The sequence below is a fragment of the Aphelocoma coerulescens genome, chromosome 22 (assembly GCF_041296385.1).
Source record: "Aphelocoma coerulescens isolate FSJ_1873_10779 chromosome 22, UR_Acoe_1.0, whole genome shotgun sequence".
NCBI classification, from domain to species: Eukaryota; Metazoa; Chordata; class Aves; order Passeriformes; family Corvidae; genus Aphelocoma; species Aphelocoma coerulescens.
Genome location: NC_091035.1, coordinates 4,224,069 through 4,240,442, shown reverse-complemented (window position 1 = coordinate 4,240,442; position 16,374 = coordinate 4,224,069). Strand labels below are relative to the sequence as shown.

General features: G+C 50.1%; 1 protein-coding gene across 1 annotated transcript in view; it reads right to left on the bottom strand.

Moving 5' to 3' along the window:
• UNC5D (unc-5 netrin receptor D) overlaps positions 1-16,374 on the bottom strand; it is an 88,098-nt gene that overhangs the window by 40,473 nt on the left and 31,251 nt on the right. Inside the window, exons 2-4 of the mRNA XM_069035312.1 lie at positions 9,257-9,475; positions 3,895-4,038; positions 1,163-1,266 (exon numbers count right to left, since the gene is read on the bottom strand). Of these exons, the coding sequence (XP_068891413.1) occupies positions 1,163-1,266; positions 3,895-4,038; positions 9,257-9,475 (467 nt within the window). The remainder of the gene's footprint in view (positions 1-1,162; positions 1,267-3,894; positions 4,039-9,256; positions 9,476-16,374) is intronic.

The window sequence follows — 16,374 nt, the reverse complement described above, 5'->3', positions numbered from 1 at the left end:
ACATGATTCCTACCTTCCATGGAAGACATACTCCCTGTTTAACTGGGGAATGTAAAGCTGCCAGCTCAAAGAATTCTAAAATCCTCAGTAAAACTCAAACGGACCAAGGCTGTTTTGGGAGCCACACCTTTGGGGGTTTGTTTTGTCTACAAAACAGATCCATTTCCCAGAGCGCACATTCAGCAATTCTGGCAATTCTCTGTAATGCAACATCCATTTTTCTGGTAACGAGTGAAAATGCCACGGAGCCGAGGAGAAGGTCGGAGCAGAAATTGGACTGACGGAGTCATGCACACCAGAAACCTGGATACCAATCCAGCCACTCACTGAGCCCATTTCTGCCTCATTTTCCTCTCCTTTAGCACTTCTGCCTCCCTGATGGTGTCTCTGCATTTCTCCTCTTTATTTCCAGGGACAGCTGCTCCAGACCCTTCTCATTAACTAAAAGCACACATTTCTCCGGAGTTTATTTTCCTTTTCTTCCTGCCATTCTTACCAACCCCAGCCACGCTGGGGATGAGCGGCAGAAACAACTCCTGAGTGATCCCTGCTCTCACTCCCCAGAAGGTGCTGGGGAGAACTGCAGGGTGCAATCAGAAATGCAACATTTCCCTGGCTTTTTTACAGCCCCTGCAGCAGATTTTTAAACACGACTGACTTCAAACCTCTCCCTCCAGGAGCAGCCTGGTTATTGCCATTTTAAGGCATCCCCGTTGTTTTCCTGTTAAGATCCAGCTCTCATCACAAAAAGCCTGTTTAAAGCTAAGCCAAACCCCACCAAACTATTACTTGCAGCAGATTTTCTCTCCCCAGCAACCATTTATTGTAATATTTTTAGGTTTGCCTTTTTCTCTGTCTTGTTTTCCGAGGAGGAAAGTAATTCCTGGGAAATTAAGCAACAATCTGCTTTTGGTTTGGAAGAACAGGACTTGAAAACCGTCTGAAAACCAGGATTTCTCAGCAAACAGTCCAGAATTTGGATAAAAAGCCATGCTTTTGAAAATTTAGCAAATCCAAAAAAGACACTTGAGGCGTTCTGGGGGAGAAGAGCACTGGGACCAACACCTCCAGCACCCCATGGGAGCTGAGCCCTTTGCTTCCCCCATCCTTCCCCCATCCCAAAGCTTTTTCCTGTGCCCTCTGTGCCCATCCCAAACCTCACCTCGGCTGCGGGGACACCCTCGGGGGGCCGGCAGTGCAGGACAATCATCCCCTCGATGGGAACCTCCTTGCCCTGGGGGTCTTGCTCGAAGTTCTTCCGTAGATCTGCAGGGTTGGACGCAAGAATTCATCACAATTGGCATTCCTGCCCCAAAGCTCCGTGGGGGCTGCAGGCTGAGCCACCCTCCTGGATCCCTGGATCCCATCAGCTCCAGCTGCGTTCCCATTTCTCCGCTCTCCAAACCCAGCTGTGTTGGACACAACCAGTGCCAGAATCCCCAGCCCAGGTTCCAGCCGTGCATCCCATCTCCAGAGCCTTCCCAAAACTGGAGAGTTCAACGCAGGAACCACGTGGAATCCCGAGGGTGAGTGACTCCAGGCCTGGCCTGCTCAGAGCAGTGCCTGATAACCCTGATCTGTTCACATCTCACCCCAAAAGCTGCAGGGACAGGGGGGAAGGGGCTGGGAGCAATTCACAGAATCACAGAATGAACTAGGTTGGAAAAGACCTTTGAGATCATCAGGTCCAACCTGTGACCTGGTTCCACGCTGGGGACAAACTGCCCCACTCCGGACACCGCTGCCCAGGTGATAACTGAGGTTAAGAAATTTCTCAGAGCTGCTGCAGCACCTCTGGGTGTCTGGGCAGACCAGAACAGACACGGAGAGAGCTGGATCCAGCTGGGATCACTGGATCCCAGACACGCCCAGGAATCTGTGGAGTTCCCTTGCTGTGGAAGCAAAGCCAAGCCTCGGGAACGTGCCTTGCTGCTCGAGGGTGTTCCATTAGGAACTCCCATCGCCTCCCCACTGTCTCGGGCTCCACAGTGGGGATTTACTGACTCAACTCCCTGCCTTGCTCACACCTGATGAAACAGAGCCCGGCACTGCAGCGCCTCCCCAGCGCTCCCAGATATTTTCCAAAACGCCTGAGGACTTATCTGAGCCAGCTGCTCGCTGCACGAAGATGCTCTCAGTGCCTGCATTCTCCTCTCCATGACTCTTTGTTAATGTCGATTTTCCCCCCCCCAGATAACCAATATCTTTTCCAGCGCTCTCTTTAAAAAAGCATTCATTAACAGCCGGGCTGCGCTTGTGCCTACAAATGCCTTTATTAGGATGAAAAACGGAGCAGGATCCGTTTGCTCTGCCTTCCCTGCTATCCCAGAGAAATACTCACCTGCTTCTTCGGAGAAATATAAAGTGCTGCAACGCTGTGGACTCGACTCACAATTCAGAAACTTGGGGATTTAAGTGCAAAATCAAAAAAAAAAAAGGATGAAGTAAAGTCGCCAGTTCCTCAGTGCACAGGGCGCCGTGAGGACGTTCTGGCTTCTGCCACAGACTGGACCTGCAGGGTCTCATCCCTGATCCTCCTCAGGGTGTTCCCCAAGCCATAAATCCCTGCCCCAGGATGTTCCCTCTGCAGCTCCTGCCATGCCTGAGGAGCCCCTTCACCTCTGCCCCCCAGAATTGCTGCTTTTCCCATCAAAACACTCAGCTTTGAGCAGGAACAGCACAGGAGCGGGCAGAGAGGAGCTCAGCTCCCACACAAAGCCTCCAGGCACCCTCAGAACACTCCAGGCTGAGCTGAAGAGCCTCTTCAGAGCAGTGTGGGGTTAATGGGGTCTCTGGGGCACTGGGAGGAAGAACTGGTCCCACAGTGAGGGGTTTAAAAGCCCCAGCACATGGATCCTCCTGCTCCTGCTGAGCTTGTCTCAAATTGCCATTTTGTGGGGCTGGGAAATCACAGTGCAGAGAAAAGTCAATAAAAATTCAATTCAGATAAAGGTCCTTTCAGCTCGGCAGTGCAGGGGAATTATTAGCTCAGTGTTATGACAGTTAATGCAGTGAAATAAAAAATTGAATTTACACGTATTTAGACATTCAGACTGAATCAGCCAACAAAAAAAATCCGCCATTAATGAAATGAAGGTTTCCTTACACTGTCCTTTTACTTCTGACAAATGTTTGTTTTATCCCGTTAATGTTTATCCTGTTAGAAGACACCATTTTATATTGTCAAGAAGTGCTGGAACACTCCCTGGAAAGTCTCCCCTTCAGGGTTTCTCCTGTGCTCCGGCCCTCCTCTCCCAGGGAACATTTCTCCCAGCTCCTTGCAGGCTTCCCAGGACTGCAAAGGGGAGACCTGAGCTGGGGGTTACTGGGAAAGGGTTCACCACAGACTGGGGGAAGCAATCCTTGAATTCCCTGCTGGTGTCAGGCTCTGCTTCTGTCAGGAGAACAGCCCAGGTCTGATTCCAAGAATGGGGTGAGGCTTGGACAGCGACAGCTGTGTTTGGGGTTGTGTCTCTGCTGTCCCTCAGGGGGCATTTGGTGCATTTCCCCCTTCTGCAGCTCCCAGCAGGGTCTGTGGGTGCTGAGTGACGATGCCACAGCACATCAAGGACGTCACCAGTGGAAGATCATCCCCCATCCCTAAATGTCTCCATGGACAGCAGCTCCATCATTTGTTCTCGCCAACACCAGCTCAGTGCCCTGCAGGAGTGCCAGGGTTCCCCGGGCAGCCTCGGCTCTCTTTGGGATGGGTTTGTCCCAAGAAAGGAGGGATATTCTTTCCTCTGCTGACACCTGTGGCTTCCTGGGATGTTCCTGCAGCATCCCGTGGGGAGGGTTTGTACAGACAGAGGTGCCTGACCACCTCCACGGATATTTAACCCCAAACCCAGCCTTCCCACCCCTCAACCCCCCGGAAAAGCGGGATTTACTCACAGGCGATGCGCACGGACGCCTTCCTGCTCTTGGAGGTGCCCAGGTGGCTCCAGGCCACGCACTGGCACCAGTAATCCTCCGGGCCATGGAAATCCTCCACCTGCTGCCTCGTCACGTTGATGGAAACCTCCCGGACCTTCAGCCCTGAGCGGGGAGAGGCAGAGGATCAGCAGGGACAGGCACGGGGGTGAGGCCGAGGGGACCCAAACCTGTCCTTTTAATCAACAAAACAAGGTTTTCCATCAGGGCAAAGCTGTCATTACTTGCACAATAACGTACTGCCACTAATTAAACTCTGTAAGATGAGCAGGTCATAACGCACTGAGTCCCACGAGTGACGCTGGGGTCTTTGCAACACTCAACACCTCCCTCAGAATCCCCATCTCTGGTGCCTCCTTCGCCCAGGATGTTTGTCTGGAATTCAATCATACACAATAAAAATGTCTTTCAGTCTGACATCTCCGTGCCCTTGAAAACCTCCCTTGAGCACCGTGGCCCTTCAGAGCAGGAGCATTTCCCTCAGACAGAGCCTGAAGGTAAATTGCAGACTTCCAGAAGCCTCACACGCCTTTGGTGTTGCACCCCTGGGATACTGCCCAGACCTGCAGCCACCTCGCCATGACAGCCTTGGGAGAGGAAATCCAATCCAAACCCGGGTTCAGAGGCACTGGGAACCATTTGAGAGAGTCAGGAAAACATTAAATGAAAATAGAAAACATTCCTGCCTTGTTCTTCCTCCTCTCTCCTCCGGTGCAGTCCCCAGACAGTTATTTCCCCTCCACTGGAAATGGAGGCAAACCCAATCTCACCGTATTTCATGCCTGTGGAGTTTATAAAGCAGCAAGAATTCTAAACCTGAACTCCATAAAAATTGGCTTCCACTTAATCTCAGGCATCATTAACAGCTGGGCATCCGCTCCTCAAAGGACTGGGAAGTCAATGTGCTCCTCTGGCAAGAGCGGGGACGGGGTTCACTGGGGATGCTCCAGAGAGGGGAAGCTCAGACAAGCTTTAAATTCCATGAAAAATACAGAATATTTGATACTTTTCCAGCAACAGGCAAAGGGGATTTTTACTCCTTTTCATTAAGCCTGGCTTACAATGAAACCCAAAGACAGGGACAGACCCTTGACAGCTCCCCAAGTTGTCTCAAGAATCCCTTCAGCCCCTCAAATATTTATTCCCCCTGCAACAAACAAACACAGTTTACCTGGCTGCTTTTATTTGCATTTTGTTTTCCCCGTGTTGGTGCTGTTTTCAACAAAGCTGTTTACAAAGCCTCCCTTTATTTTCTGACACGATGACAACAAACCCTGAGGAACAAAGGCTCTGCCAGAGACCCTGCCAGGAAAATGCACCCCCTCAACGAAACCATCCCAGCTCTGCCAGCCACAAATCCTTGCATTCTGGCACAAAAATGTTTTGCTGAGAGATCCGTTCAGGTTTAAGGTAAGAGAAGCTCCAGTGAGTTCCCTCAGAGAGGATCTGGGTGCTGCTGACAGAGCAGGGCTGCCCTGGCTGAGGGTTTGGGATCCCACCAGCCATTCCCACCTCCAAGGAGCAGCTTCCCCGGGGGAAAACCCTCCCTGGATTAGCCTGAGCTGTGCTGACCCCACTCACACACTCAGGTCCTGCTCCCTCTGCTCCTGAGCTGCTCTGAGGATTTTGGGAAGCAGCAAAGAGAAGCAGAGGTGTGGGAGCTCCCCCAGCACAGCCCCTGCTCACAACAACAGGATTCTGACACCAAGCAAAAAATCATCACTTGATGATGAATTTTGGAGAAGCTGAAGCCATTTCTTGGCTCTTGGGTGCTGCAAATTTCTGAGCAGGCGTCAGTGAATTCAGGCATTTACAGCTCCAGATTTATTAAGGCGGAATATTCTCCAGCCTGGCTCTTCCTTTCATTGACACGGCGTTTAATTAATCTATAAATCAGCCTGTATTTAATGTGGCAAACAAAGAGCACACGGTTTGGGGAAGCTGGCGGTTCAGCGTTTTGAGAACGGGCCAGGTAGGAATTCAGATCCTCTTAAAGGCCTCCCAATTTACCCATAGACAAAATAAATGCATCCAAAACTGCAGAATCTCGGAATTGCTGGGGTTGGACGGGACCTCTGGAGAACCTGGGGTGTTTGGGGGAAGTAATGCTTTGTTTATGGAGAAAGTGCATCTATTTTCATTTGTTTTAGGAACAACGACAGAAAGCAAACCTATTGGGAGGAGAGGAATATTCTTCATTTATCACCCCTGTATTTCACCAGCAAACACATCCACCTCCCCTCTGCACCTCGAGAAACGCCGGGAAAACCATTCATGGGGAGTGACAGCGGGTGAAAAATCCGTGCAAATAAAACCAGGCACCTCATAAACAACAGCAACATTTTACCTGCGACTCCAATAACTCTAATAAGCACTGCGAGCCCAACCCTTTAAATTATTGTGCAAATTAGAACCATCATCTTTTGTTTTACAGTAGAGCCGTGCAGAATATCAAGTGCTGGCTGTGGCACTGATATGCTAATGGGCTCTGCTGGATGCTCGAGCTGCACGCAGACCGACGCTGGCAGCAGATGAATAATTGCTCTCCGTGTACTAAACATAACAGAACTGCAGAGAACTTCAGCATTTGTCAGCTTTATTTGTTTAAATGAGAAAAACACTGACAGCAGTTATTGCTGTAATCCTTCCAGTTATCAGACAAGGAAACTGTGCGAGCCTCTGCTGAAACCCCGACCTGAAATACCTGTGCAGGTTCTGGAGTGCCCAGGGCAGTGTGCAGGAAATGCAGCCGAGGGGATTCACCAGCCCCTCACTATCACACTTCCATCACAGCAGCGTCCACGAGCTCGGCTCTCCCTTGATGAGAACAAAGTCCCTGCTCTGCCACGTTTGGGAATAAACAGGAAAAGCAGAGGCAGGGCAGCTAAAACACCACAGGGACACTTCAGGCAAAGCCTTCCAGATGTTCCCAGACAGCAGCAGTGTCCTACAAAATCCTCCCTCTCCTGCTGCTGCTCCATGGGCTCACAGACACTCCTGGGCTACTCTGAGGTTTTTATTCCCCTGCCATAAAACCAAAATCGTGAAAAATGGGGCTCTGTGCTCATCAGGGTGACAGGGCACACCCTGCCTTGGGACACCCCCGAGTGGCACTGCAGCCCCTCTGCCAGGAACCCACACAGGTGCTCAGACACATTCCCTTCATCCAGCACCAAATCTCCTCTGGTTTGGGGTTCTGGTTGTTATTTTTCACCACTTCCTCACATCCTCTTGGAATTTCGATCCCACACAAGCACTGGAAGGATGGAGAGGCACAGAGCCCTTCAGTGCAGTGAGGCCCTGGAACCCCCCCTTTAACCAAAAGCCCAGTTTTTGGCACAAATCCCAGTGCAGTTGTTCCCAGCTGGTGCCCCCGGGGCAGCAGGACCCGCGCTGTGCTTGGGGACAGACTCGGTTGTGCCCCAGACTGGACTCCAGAAATGAGGGCACTGCACATGAATGCCAAAAACCCCAAGAGGCTGCTGCTCACTGAAGGCTGAGGAGGAGTTCCAAACTAATTCCTGCCTGTGGGTACGGATCATGGTGAGAGAATTCCCTTCAGTGCTGCCTCTCCCTGCATTTTTGTGCCCATTCTGAGGCCCACTCTGGCACTTTGGGAACACCTGGACCCTGCCCTGCCTGCACCACGCTGGTTTTTGGGGTCCTGACCTTTGGGGCACCTCCACCCCTGGGCTAATAAACCCAACCCTGCAGCGTTTGTGTGGCCAGGGGACGTGTCCCTGCCCGTGGCAAGGGCTGGAACTGGGTGGATTTTAAGGTTTCTCCCAACCCAAACCACTCCATGATCCCAACCCTGTTCCTCTGAGTCTCAAACCTCAACCTTAACCTCCTGTTACCAATCTTGGTTTATTCTGTTATTAACCCAAAGCTTAGAAAACATAATTGCAGCACTCACAGAGAGATTTTCTGTAACCATATGGAAGGAAAGCTTTTAAGGATGACATTTCTCCCATATTGATTCAGCAGGGCCTTTAGAAGTAAAGGTTATGCCTATTAAATTATTTCTGAAAAGGTAACTGTAAAAAATTAAAATTCATTCAGATTAGCATTTATAAAAAAAACCCCTCTAATACGAAATTTCTTCAGAATGTGTCACTTCAAAAGAATGCCAAGCACTACTTTAGGAGGTGCAACTTCTTTTTAAATGGCATTTTTGCCTCTAAAAAAGGGATTTCTTGTGTTGCTGGAGAAGGTGTTGTACACACAGAGCTCCTGCCAAGGCTGGGGGTTGCCTAGCAATGCTGGGATTGGAGAGGGGAGAAAAGCAATAACACCCAGCATTGTGGAGCACAGCATTAAATTGGTGTGCAATACTTATCAGGATGCTGCTAAATGACAAAAGATACAGGCACTGCTTGGAGCTGATCACATCTGACCACTCCCAAATCTCTCCCTTCTCATTCTCTTCTCTTCCACACGTGCTGGACACGGTGGATCTCTCCTGGCTGGGTTATTCCCACCCCAGTTCCTGCCCTGGCTGGGGCTGGGGGCAACTCCGGGGCTCAACCCAGCAGGAATCCCATAAGAACTGGAGTTTCCCTGTTTCCAGCTCCTGCTACAAATTGGAACAGAGGAACCCCAGGTCCCTGCAGAGCGCCCTGGCATGGTCAGGGTTAGGGTCAGGGTTAGGGTTAGAGTTAGGGTTAGGGTCAGAGTCAGGGTCAGGGTTAGGGTTAGAATTAGGGTTAGGGTCAGGGTTAGGGTTAGAGTTAGGGTTAGGGTCAGAGTCAGGGTCAGGGTTAGGGTTAGGGCCAGGGTTAGGGTCAGGGTTAGGGATCTGTCCCGGACACAGCTCCTGGCTCACCTGTGGCCTCGTCCAGGCCCTCGTGGGACATGGTTAGGGTTGGGGTTAGAGTTAGGGTTAGGGTTAGGGTTAGGCTTATGGTTAGGCTTAGGCTTAGGGTTAGTGTCGGGGTTAGGTTTAGGGTCAGGGTCAGGGTTAGGGATCTGTCCCGGACACAGCTCCTGGCTCACCTGTGGCCTCGTCCAGGCCCTCGTGGGACATGGTTAGGGTTGGGGTTAGAGTTAGGGTTAGGGTTAGGCTTAGGCTTAGGCTTAGGGTTATGGTCGGGGTTAGGTTTAGGGTCAGGGTCAGGGTTAGGGATTTGTGCCGGACACGGCTCCTGGCTCACCTGTGGCCTCATCCAGGCCCTCGTGGGACATGGTTAGGGTTGGGGTTAGAGTTAGCGTTAGGGTCGGGGTTAGGGTTAGGGTCAGGGTCAGGGTTAGGGTTAGGGTTAGGGTTAGGGTTAGGGTTAGGGTTAGGGTTAGGGATCTGTCCCGGACACGGCTCCTGGCTCACCTGTAGCCTCGTCCAGGCTCTCGTGGGACACGTGCTCGTTCTGGTGCACCCACTCCCCGTTGCACTTGAAGAAGATCTGCATGGCGGGCACGGCCCTGCAGCGCAGCACGATGGGGTTGCTCTTGATGATGTAGGAATCGTCCGGCTCCTCCAGGAAATGGGGCAGAGTCCCCGGGGCGGAGGGGATGGACTCGGGCAGGGACTCGCTGTTCTCATTTCCTGAAAGGCAACGACAGGAAAATTCATGTTTTTCATTGTTTTTTCCACCGTCTTGTTTCATTGCTGGAGTGAAAAATCCACTTTGGGTCTTATTTAAGATCGGTTTTACCCCGGGAGCACCTGCAGAGCTCAGTGGCTGCCGGGCTGGGCTTTGCAAGGACACACACACACACAGGAAAGAAATCAAATAACTGAAGTGTAAGGACTGTCAAACACAAAACAGCATCAAAACCATCCCAAAACTGCCCCACAGGTGGGGAACTGAGGGTTCAGAAGCTGCAGGATATGAACGTAGACGGTTTCACCACTTTTACACATCCTCTCAGAATTCTGATCCTCAGCTGCCATCAGGGGCCAAGGGCATTCCTCCAGCAGGGGATGAGCCTGGGTGCCTCAGTTCCTGAACTCCAGAGGCTCTGGAAGAGAGGCTCTGCCTTTCTAACAACTCCCATCCAGTCAAATCCTCGTCGCTGCTGTCAAACCCAGGAAATTCCCATTGATCGCCAGCAATGCTGGAATTTATTTCAGCACTCCGTCGGTTTTTGGCGAAAATTCAGAGGAAAGCAACAAATCTAAGTGGGAAGGGGATTGATTTCTGAAGGAAGATCAGAGAGCACTGAGCACACCCAGTCTGGATAACAGAGGAGACGTGTGAGCATGAAGGGAGCCCGGGATCAGAGAGGAAGTAGCTGAGGGCACAAGAGATGTGACTGAACCCAAAGCAATGAAATTAAGGCAGATGAGAGGGAAGTTGTGGTGCTGTGAAGGAAAACTGAACCCTTCCCGTGTCTGGGAGATGACAGAACGATGAGAACGTTGTTTTATTTCTGTTAAATCCAGGTTGCTGTCCCTCAGCACGGAGCTCTGTGTGTGCAAACACTCCCCGAGCTGTGCTGGGAAATCACAGCCACCTTCAAACGAGTTCTGTGCTTTAAACCCCTTCTCAGGGTGCTTTATAAAATATTATCAGAACTTTCAGCTCTCTACTCCTGAACGCTGACGTCCATTTCCATCCTGTCAGTCTCCAGCAACGCTGTGTCCCTGCAGGCTTTATTAAATCCCAGCTTTACGGGAAATAACAAAAAACGTCACCATGAGATTTCGGAGAGGCTTGGGAAATCCCAGGCTCCCGTCAAGGCTCCACAAGGCAGCAGCACCCCCCGTGCACAGGGAGAGCAGCAGCTGAGCCCACAAGGATCACCCAGCTGGAGAACTTCCCCTGACCCTGCGCCATTCCACTAAATTTGCTATTTAGGGCAAGGCACGGAGGAGGAAATCCCAGCCCCACTGAAATCCAGGGTGAATTTTTCCCCGCAGGTCGTGTCTGGATGGTGTGGTCTGGCTTTTTGTGGGGTGTCAGGGAGCTTTTGGGGCTGGGAATGGCTCCCTCCCAAGGAAATCCTTTCACATGACCAGGTAAATCCAGGAGCATCTTCATCGTTTTCCTTTGAAAATCCAGCCAGCCAAGGCCCCAGCACACAAAAGCAGGAATGGCTTCCCATCCCCAGCAGCCTCAGACAGGCATTGCTTTCTGTGGGACGTTCATGCTCCAGGTGGAATCAGCACAACATTCCCGAATAAATAACATTTTACCCATTTACCTGCAGGAGCTGCTGAGCAGAGCAAAGCCTCTCCCAAAGTGCCCTTAATACTCAGAATAATTTACCTTAATGCCTCTCCCTCTGTGATCACCTTTGTTGTGCCCTCACTCGAATTCAAATCCCCCTGGAAGCTGCTGGAACTTTCCCAGGGTCTGACTGCAAATCCCCGAGGTTTTCCTTGTCAGGTTTTGGGATTCAGGGCCTTCGGAGCTACACAAAAAAAGCTGTTTTGTAGCAGCAGCAAATGACAGAGGAGCAAAGCCTGACACACAATTCTTGTGCTTTTCATTCCTGGAAAATTACCTTTCAGGAAGGGTTTTGTGTTTTATGCTCTGCACACGAGGCCAAAAGGGATTTTAAATCTTTTTATGACAATAATAGAAATGAGAAAGAAAGGAGGGGGGAAAAAAAAAGTCAGGAACAAACATTAAATTCTTCTCTGGAATAAACACACTGCTGTTGTCAGAGCATATTAGGAAATGTGGACAGCAGCAGACAGGGATGAGTCAATATTTCAAAACTGATTAGGGTAATTTAGATGTTAAAATGAGATGTTAAACCAATGAAAAACTGTGAGTTCTGAACTATTTTTTTTCAAATTATGAATTATTTAAAGTCGGCAGCATTATCTTTCTATATTAAAAAACCCCCAAAAGTTAGAAGTGCCCCCAACAAGCCACGTAAATAATGGTAAACGCAAACAAATCCAACAATAAATGGTGCAAGGACTTTTCCCAGGTTTCTAAACACAACCCTTTTTACACTTTGGTGGTACCAGAAAAACAGAGCTCTAAAAGTCCCAGACAGGGCTGACTTCCTCCCTCTCTGACCCTGCAGCCCCGGGAGCAGAGGGAGCTTTTCCCTCTCTGCCTGGGGGTTTGGGTTTTTCCTGATTTCTCTGACGATTCCTCCATTCAGGGGCCATTCCCACATAAAACCAATCCCAGTTCCCTCCAACCTCCTTGTCCTGCTCAGGAATTCCTCCCCCTTGGCCTCCTCCTCCCAAGCCCCCTGAATTTACAAATCCTGGCAGCAGCACTGGGTTATTTCCTGCTGGTTTGGACGTTTTCTGCCCCCAGTCCAGAAGGAAAAAGCCTTTTCCCAGCTGAACATCCCAACCCCTCCTTGGGACAGGCCCATTCAGGAGCAGAAACACAACTGGAGATGGCCAATATTCCAAATATTCCCATTCCTCCCTTTCCACGTACCCAACACCTCTGATTGCTGCTGGACTTTAACCCCCTAGGGCCAGGATTTCCTCCAGCACCAAATAAAGTCAAGTGCCTTTCCCTCGTGTGCTCAGCTTGCCAGGGAAGTCAGGGGATGGAAAAATAAAAAGCCTGTTCCAGAATAGAGAATTTCCTCCTGCCTGGAACGGTTTCCATGATGAAATTTGAGTCATTATTCAGTCAGAGAAGCAACTCGGTGAGATTTGCCTACATTTGCTTAATCAGATGACCCCGGCCCCCACGCAAAGTGCGTTTTTTGGAAGTCGCTCAGAAATTGATGGAAATGGCAGATTTTGTTGCCCACGTGGAATCCTTTAAAGCCTTTGTTGTTTCCCCTGGCTCAGGGATTTGCTGGCGCCCCAGGACAGGGTATTTAGCAAGGACTGAGCACAGGAGGGGGACTGGGAGACACAGAACCACATCCTGAGGAGCCCCATTCCACCAGGACCTCCCAGCTCATCCCATTCCACCCTTGCCACAGGCAGGGAATCTTCCACCACACCAGCTTGCTCATCTCCATTTATTCCTAGTTCTTTAATGCTTTTAGCAGGATTCCTGATTTTTTTCCTGGCTGCTGTACAGCAAAAAGCCAGATTTGGTTTCATTAATGAACTTTAAATGCCTTTGCCCAATAATACAGTGGATTTTTTACTGCATAGTGACATTTTCCCTACAAGGAAGACCCCTCAATATATCAGTGAATCCTTCAATAAATCAGTGAACTCTCAGTAAGTCAGTGAACCCTCAATAAATCAATGAACACCTCAATTAATCAAGAAACCCTCAATAAATTAATGAACCCTCAATTAATCAATGAACCCTCAATAAACCAACGAGCCCTCAGTAAATCGGTGACCCCTCAATAAACCAATGAACATTCAATAAACCCATGAACCCCGTAATAAATCAATGAATCCTCAGGAAATCAATGAACTCCCAATAAACCCAGCACGTCCAGGGAGCCCTGGTGGGGAGCCAGGGATTCTGTAAAACCCCAGCACCCAGCCCAGCTCATTCCTGTGCTTCCATCAGTCTCTCCCCAGTTCCCAGCCCACGCTGGGAGTCACAAGTGCTGCAGCTCCATCTCGGCAATCCAGCCTCTGATATCTGCATTAACTTCTCCAGACCCTCCCACTTCCCATGGATATAAAGTATAAACTTCCAGCGGCTCTGCCATAATCCTTCCCATCAAATATTTGGGCGACAGGTGGAAAATTGTTCTGCCAGCTGAGGAAGACAAAATCCATCCCTGCTGGCAATTTTTCGCAATGGAAACTCCAAAAAATGAATGTGCAATAAGTTGTGGAAATAAATCTGGGATATCATCAGGCACAAGCAGCGTGCTGGGAATCTTCAGGCGCAAACGAACCCCGCTTATCTGGGTGTTAAAAATCTCATTTCTCCTGCCGAGTGCACAGGGTGAGACACCCACTGGGGCTGCCACTCGAGATTGCCACCTCTGCACCTGGGCTGCTGCAGCTGGGATCATGGACTGAGCACACCTGGGGACATTCCCTCCGCTCCCTATGGCTCAAGAGCCAGCCTGGAAGTGACTGTGGGGTGGGGAAGGGGACAAACACTGCCTGGAATCAGGGATGGGGCTGTCTGAGAGGGACAGATGAGCTGGGAGCAGCCCCTGCCACAGCCTGGACCCTCCTCTGTCCCTGGAAGGGAAGCCAAGGCTTGGCCAGCTCCTCCTGTCCCCGCCAGGAGCACACCCAGGGTCCCTCATGGAGCAGAAAAGCTCTGTCCCCCCAGAACTCCCATTTCTGGCACTTTTTCCCCCACAGCCCCTTTTCGCCCCAGCTTCTCACCACAGCAGCACCAACGCTGTCACCCAAATCGCTCCTCACACAGAGCCCGCCCGAGAGTGGCACCAAGAGAGGCCCCGGGTGTCACCAGAACGGGGCTGGGGCTGCTCTGTCCCACTCAGAACTGCTCCTCTGGAAAGGCTTTTCTGCCCCTGAGTGAGGCCATTTTCCCAATCCTCCCTTCTCCTTCTTTCCAGTCTCCTCTCCCAAAGCTCCCGAGTCCTCGCTCAATCCCTGTGCCCCTGGCAGAGGCACCACTCACTCACACCTTTATTCCTGTAAAATAGAGGGAAGTTTAAATTATCCCACCTTTACCCACAAATTCCAGCCTTCATTCTCCTCTGACTCTGCCAGAATGACTCTGGAGCTCCATGCAGGGCTGCACTTCCAGTCCCATGGAATTCATTAAAGGAATTTCCACCAACCACCCCATCCCAGGCTGCAGCAGGGGAGGGCATTTATTTTCCCCAGCGAGGATTAATTTGTTGATAAAACATTCCTGGCTCTTCCTGTGCCACAGAGATGAATGTGCATCCCACTGTAATCCCTTCTGGATCCTAAATTTATTTATATCCGAGCTATACATATTTATAAAAATGATATATTGCATTTATTAAATATTAAGGGGGTTACGAACTTGAAGAATCTTTTACCCGTTCATACATTTATTTAACAATCTAGTTTTTTTTTTCTTTGAGCAGCATGCAAGCAATATAAATCTTTAAAAGGAAAAGGATTCTCCAGCATCCCAAACAGATGGATCTGTAACTAAAAATCCCCCAGCACGGGGTGTGTGAGGAGTCTCAAACTTCTCCCGAGCACAGTGACCTTGCTGAGCATCAATCTCCACCATCAGCCCCTGCCAGGAGGGAATTACAGCCTGGAAAACGGGGACTGGGGGGTTGGAATCGCCGCTTTCCGATTGCACCAGGACAATTCCCAGCACAAAAGGAACTTCCCCTTCCACAGGTCCCTGTTTTCAGCCAGAGCCGGTTCCAAACACGGGGAGTGGGGAACGAGCCGTGAATCACTGCCCTCCTGGGGTTATTTCAGATTTATGTATCAAGGTACCAAGGAAATGAGAGCCAGGGGCTGTCCTGGATGGATCAGGGGCTGTGATCGCTGCCAGGGGAGACCCAGAAGCAGGAACAGAGGCAAGAGGAGGCTCCATCCCTCAGGGACCACCCAGCAGCTCCAGCACAGCCCCTCAGTGTCCAAAGTGACACCAGTGACGACCCTGCCCTGCCCCTTCTCCTGGGGCCATGGCTCAGCTGCTCAATGAATGACCCAACAATTCCTCCCCAGGAGCCCGGAATGGAGCATTTCTGTCCAGAACCATCAAAAGTCCCATTTATTGCCCAGCAGAGCGGCTGCAGAGCACAGAGTTCACCCCGAGCCTCCTCCCAGGCTGAAATCAAACCACAGCCCCTGCCCAGCATGGACAACGCAGCTTCCAGGAGAAATGGATGCACGAGGGAAGGAGGGGACTCCCCAGATTAACTCCTCTCCTACTAAAAATGTCATGTTTCACCTGCTCATGTGGCTTCCTGCCTTGCTCCCAGAGCAGTGTCTCTGATGAGACGTGGGTTCAGTTAATCTTAATTACTGAGACAACGATATGGAAATGCTCATTTGGAAGAAAAAACCCCACAACAGGAGCTCAGAGAGAAACTCAGCTTCATTTCATGCAGGCTGAGTGAGAAACCAAGCTCCAGAAACGGGGCCTTTATTCCAATGCTGAGAGCTTGAGACCACGGTGATAGTAAATGATGAAATTACAATTTAGGGACACTCAGTGGCCGAGTAAGACATCACAGTGCAATTCTCAACAACTGAGCCTTAAATCCCTGATGAGCTCATTAAAACTGGACTGAGGAGTGCTGCAGCTCTTTCTGCTCCTTCAGGTAACTCCGACTTGCTGAGAAAATTGGGACCATTAAGTATTAATAGATGTAATTCCAACATACAGTGCCCAATTCAAATATGAGTTTAGAGGTGAAGAATACCAGATTCCCCAAATTCCTGTAAAATCACATATTAGCTGTATTTTCAGGCATTTCCAGCCCTTGCTGCACTTTGCACAAATTAAATTTAATGATGGATCTTCATATTCTGTAATTTTATTTCATTGTGGTTGGGGAAACAAACTTCATCTGCAGTTAAACAACACGGTTTGGGGATGTAAAATTTTATAATGTTTTTTCTTACAAAACCAATTTGGGATTTCTGTCCAGGTTTTCAAGTACCCAGTGTCCCTT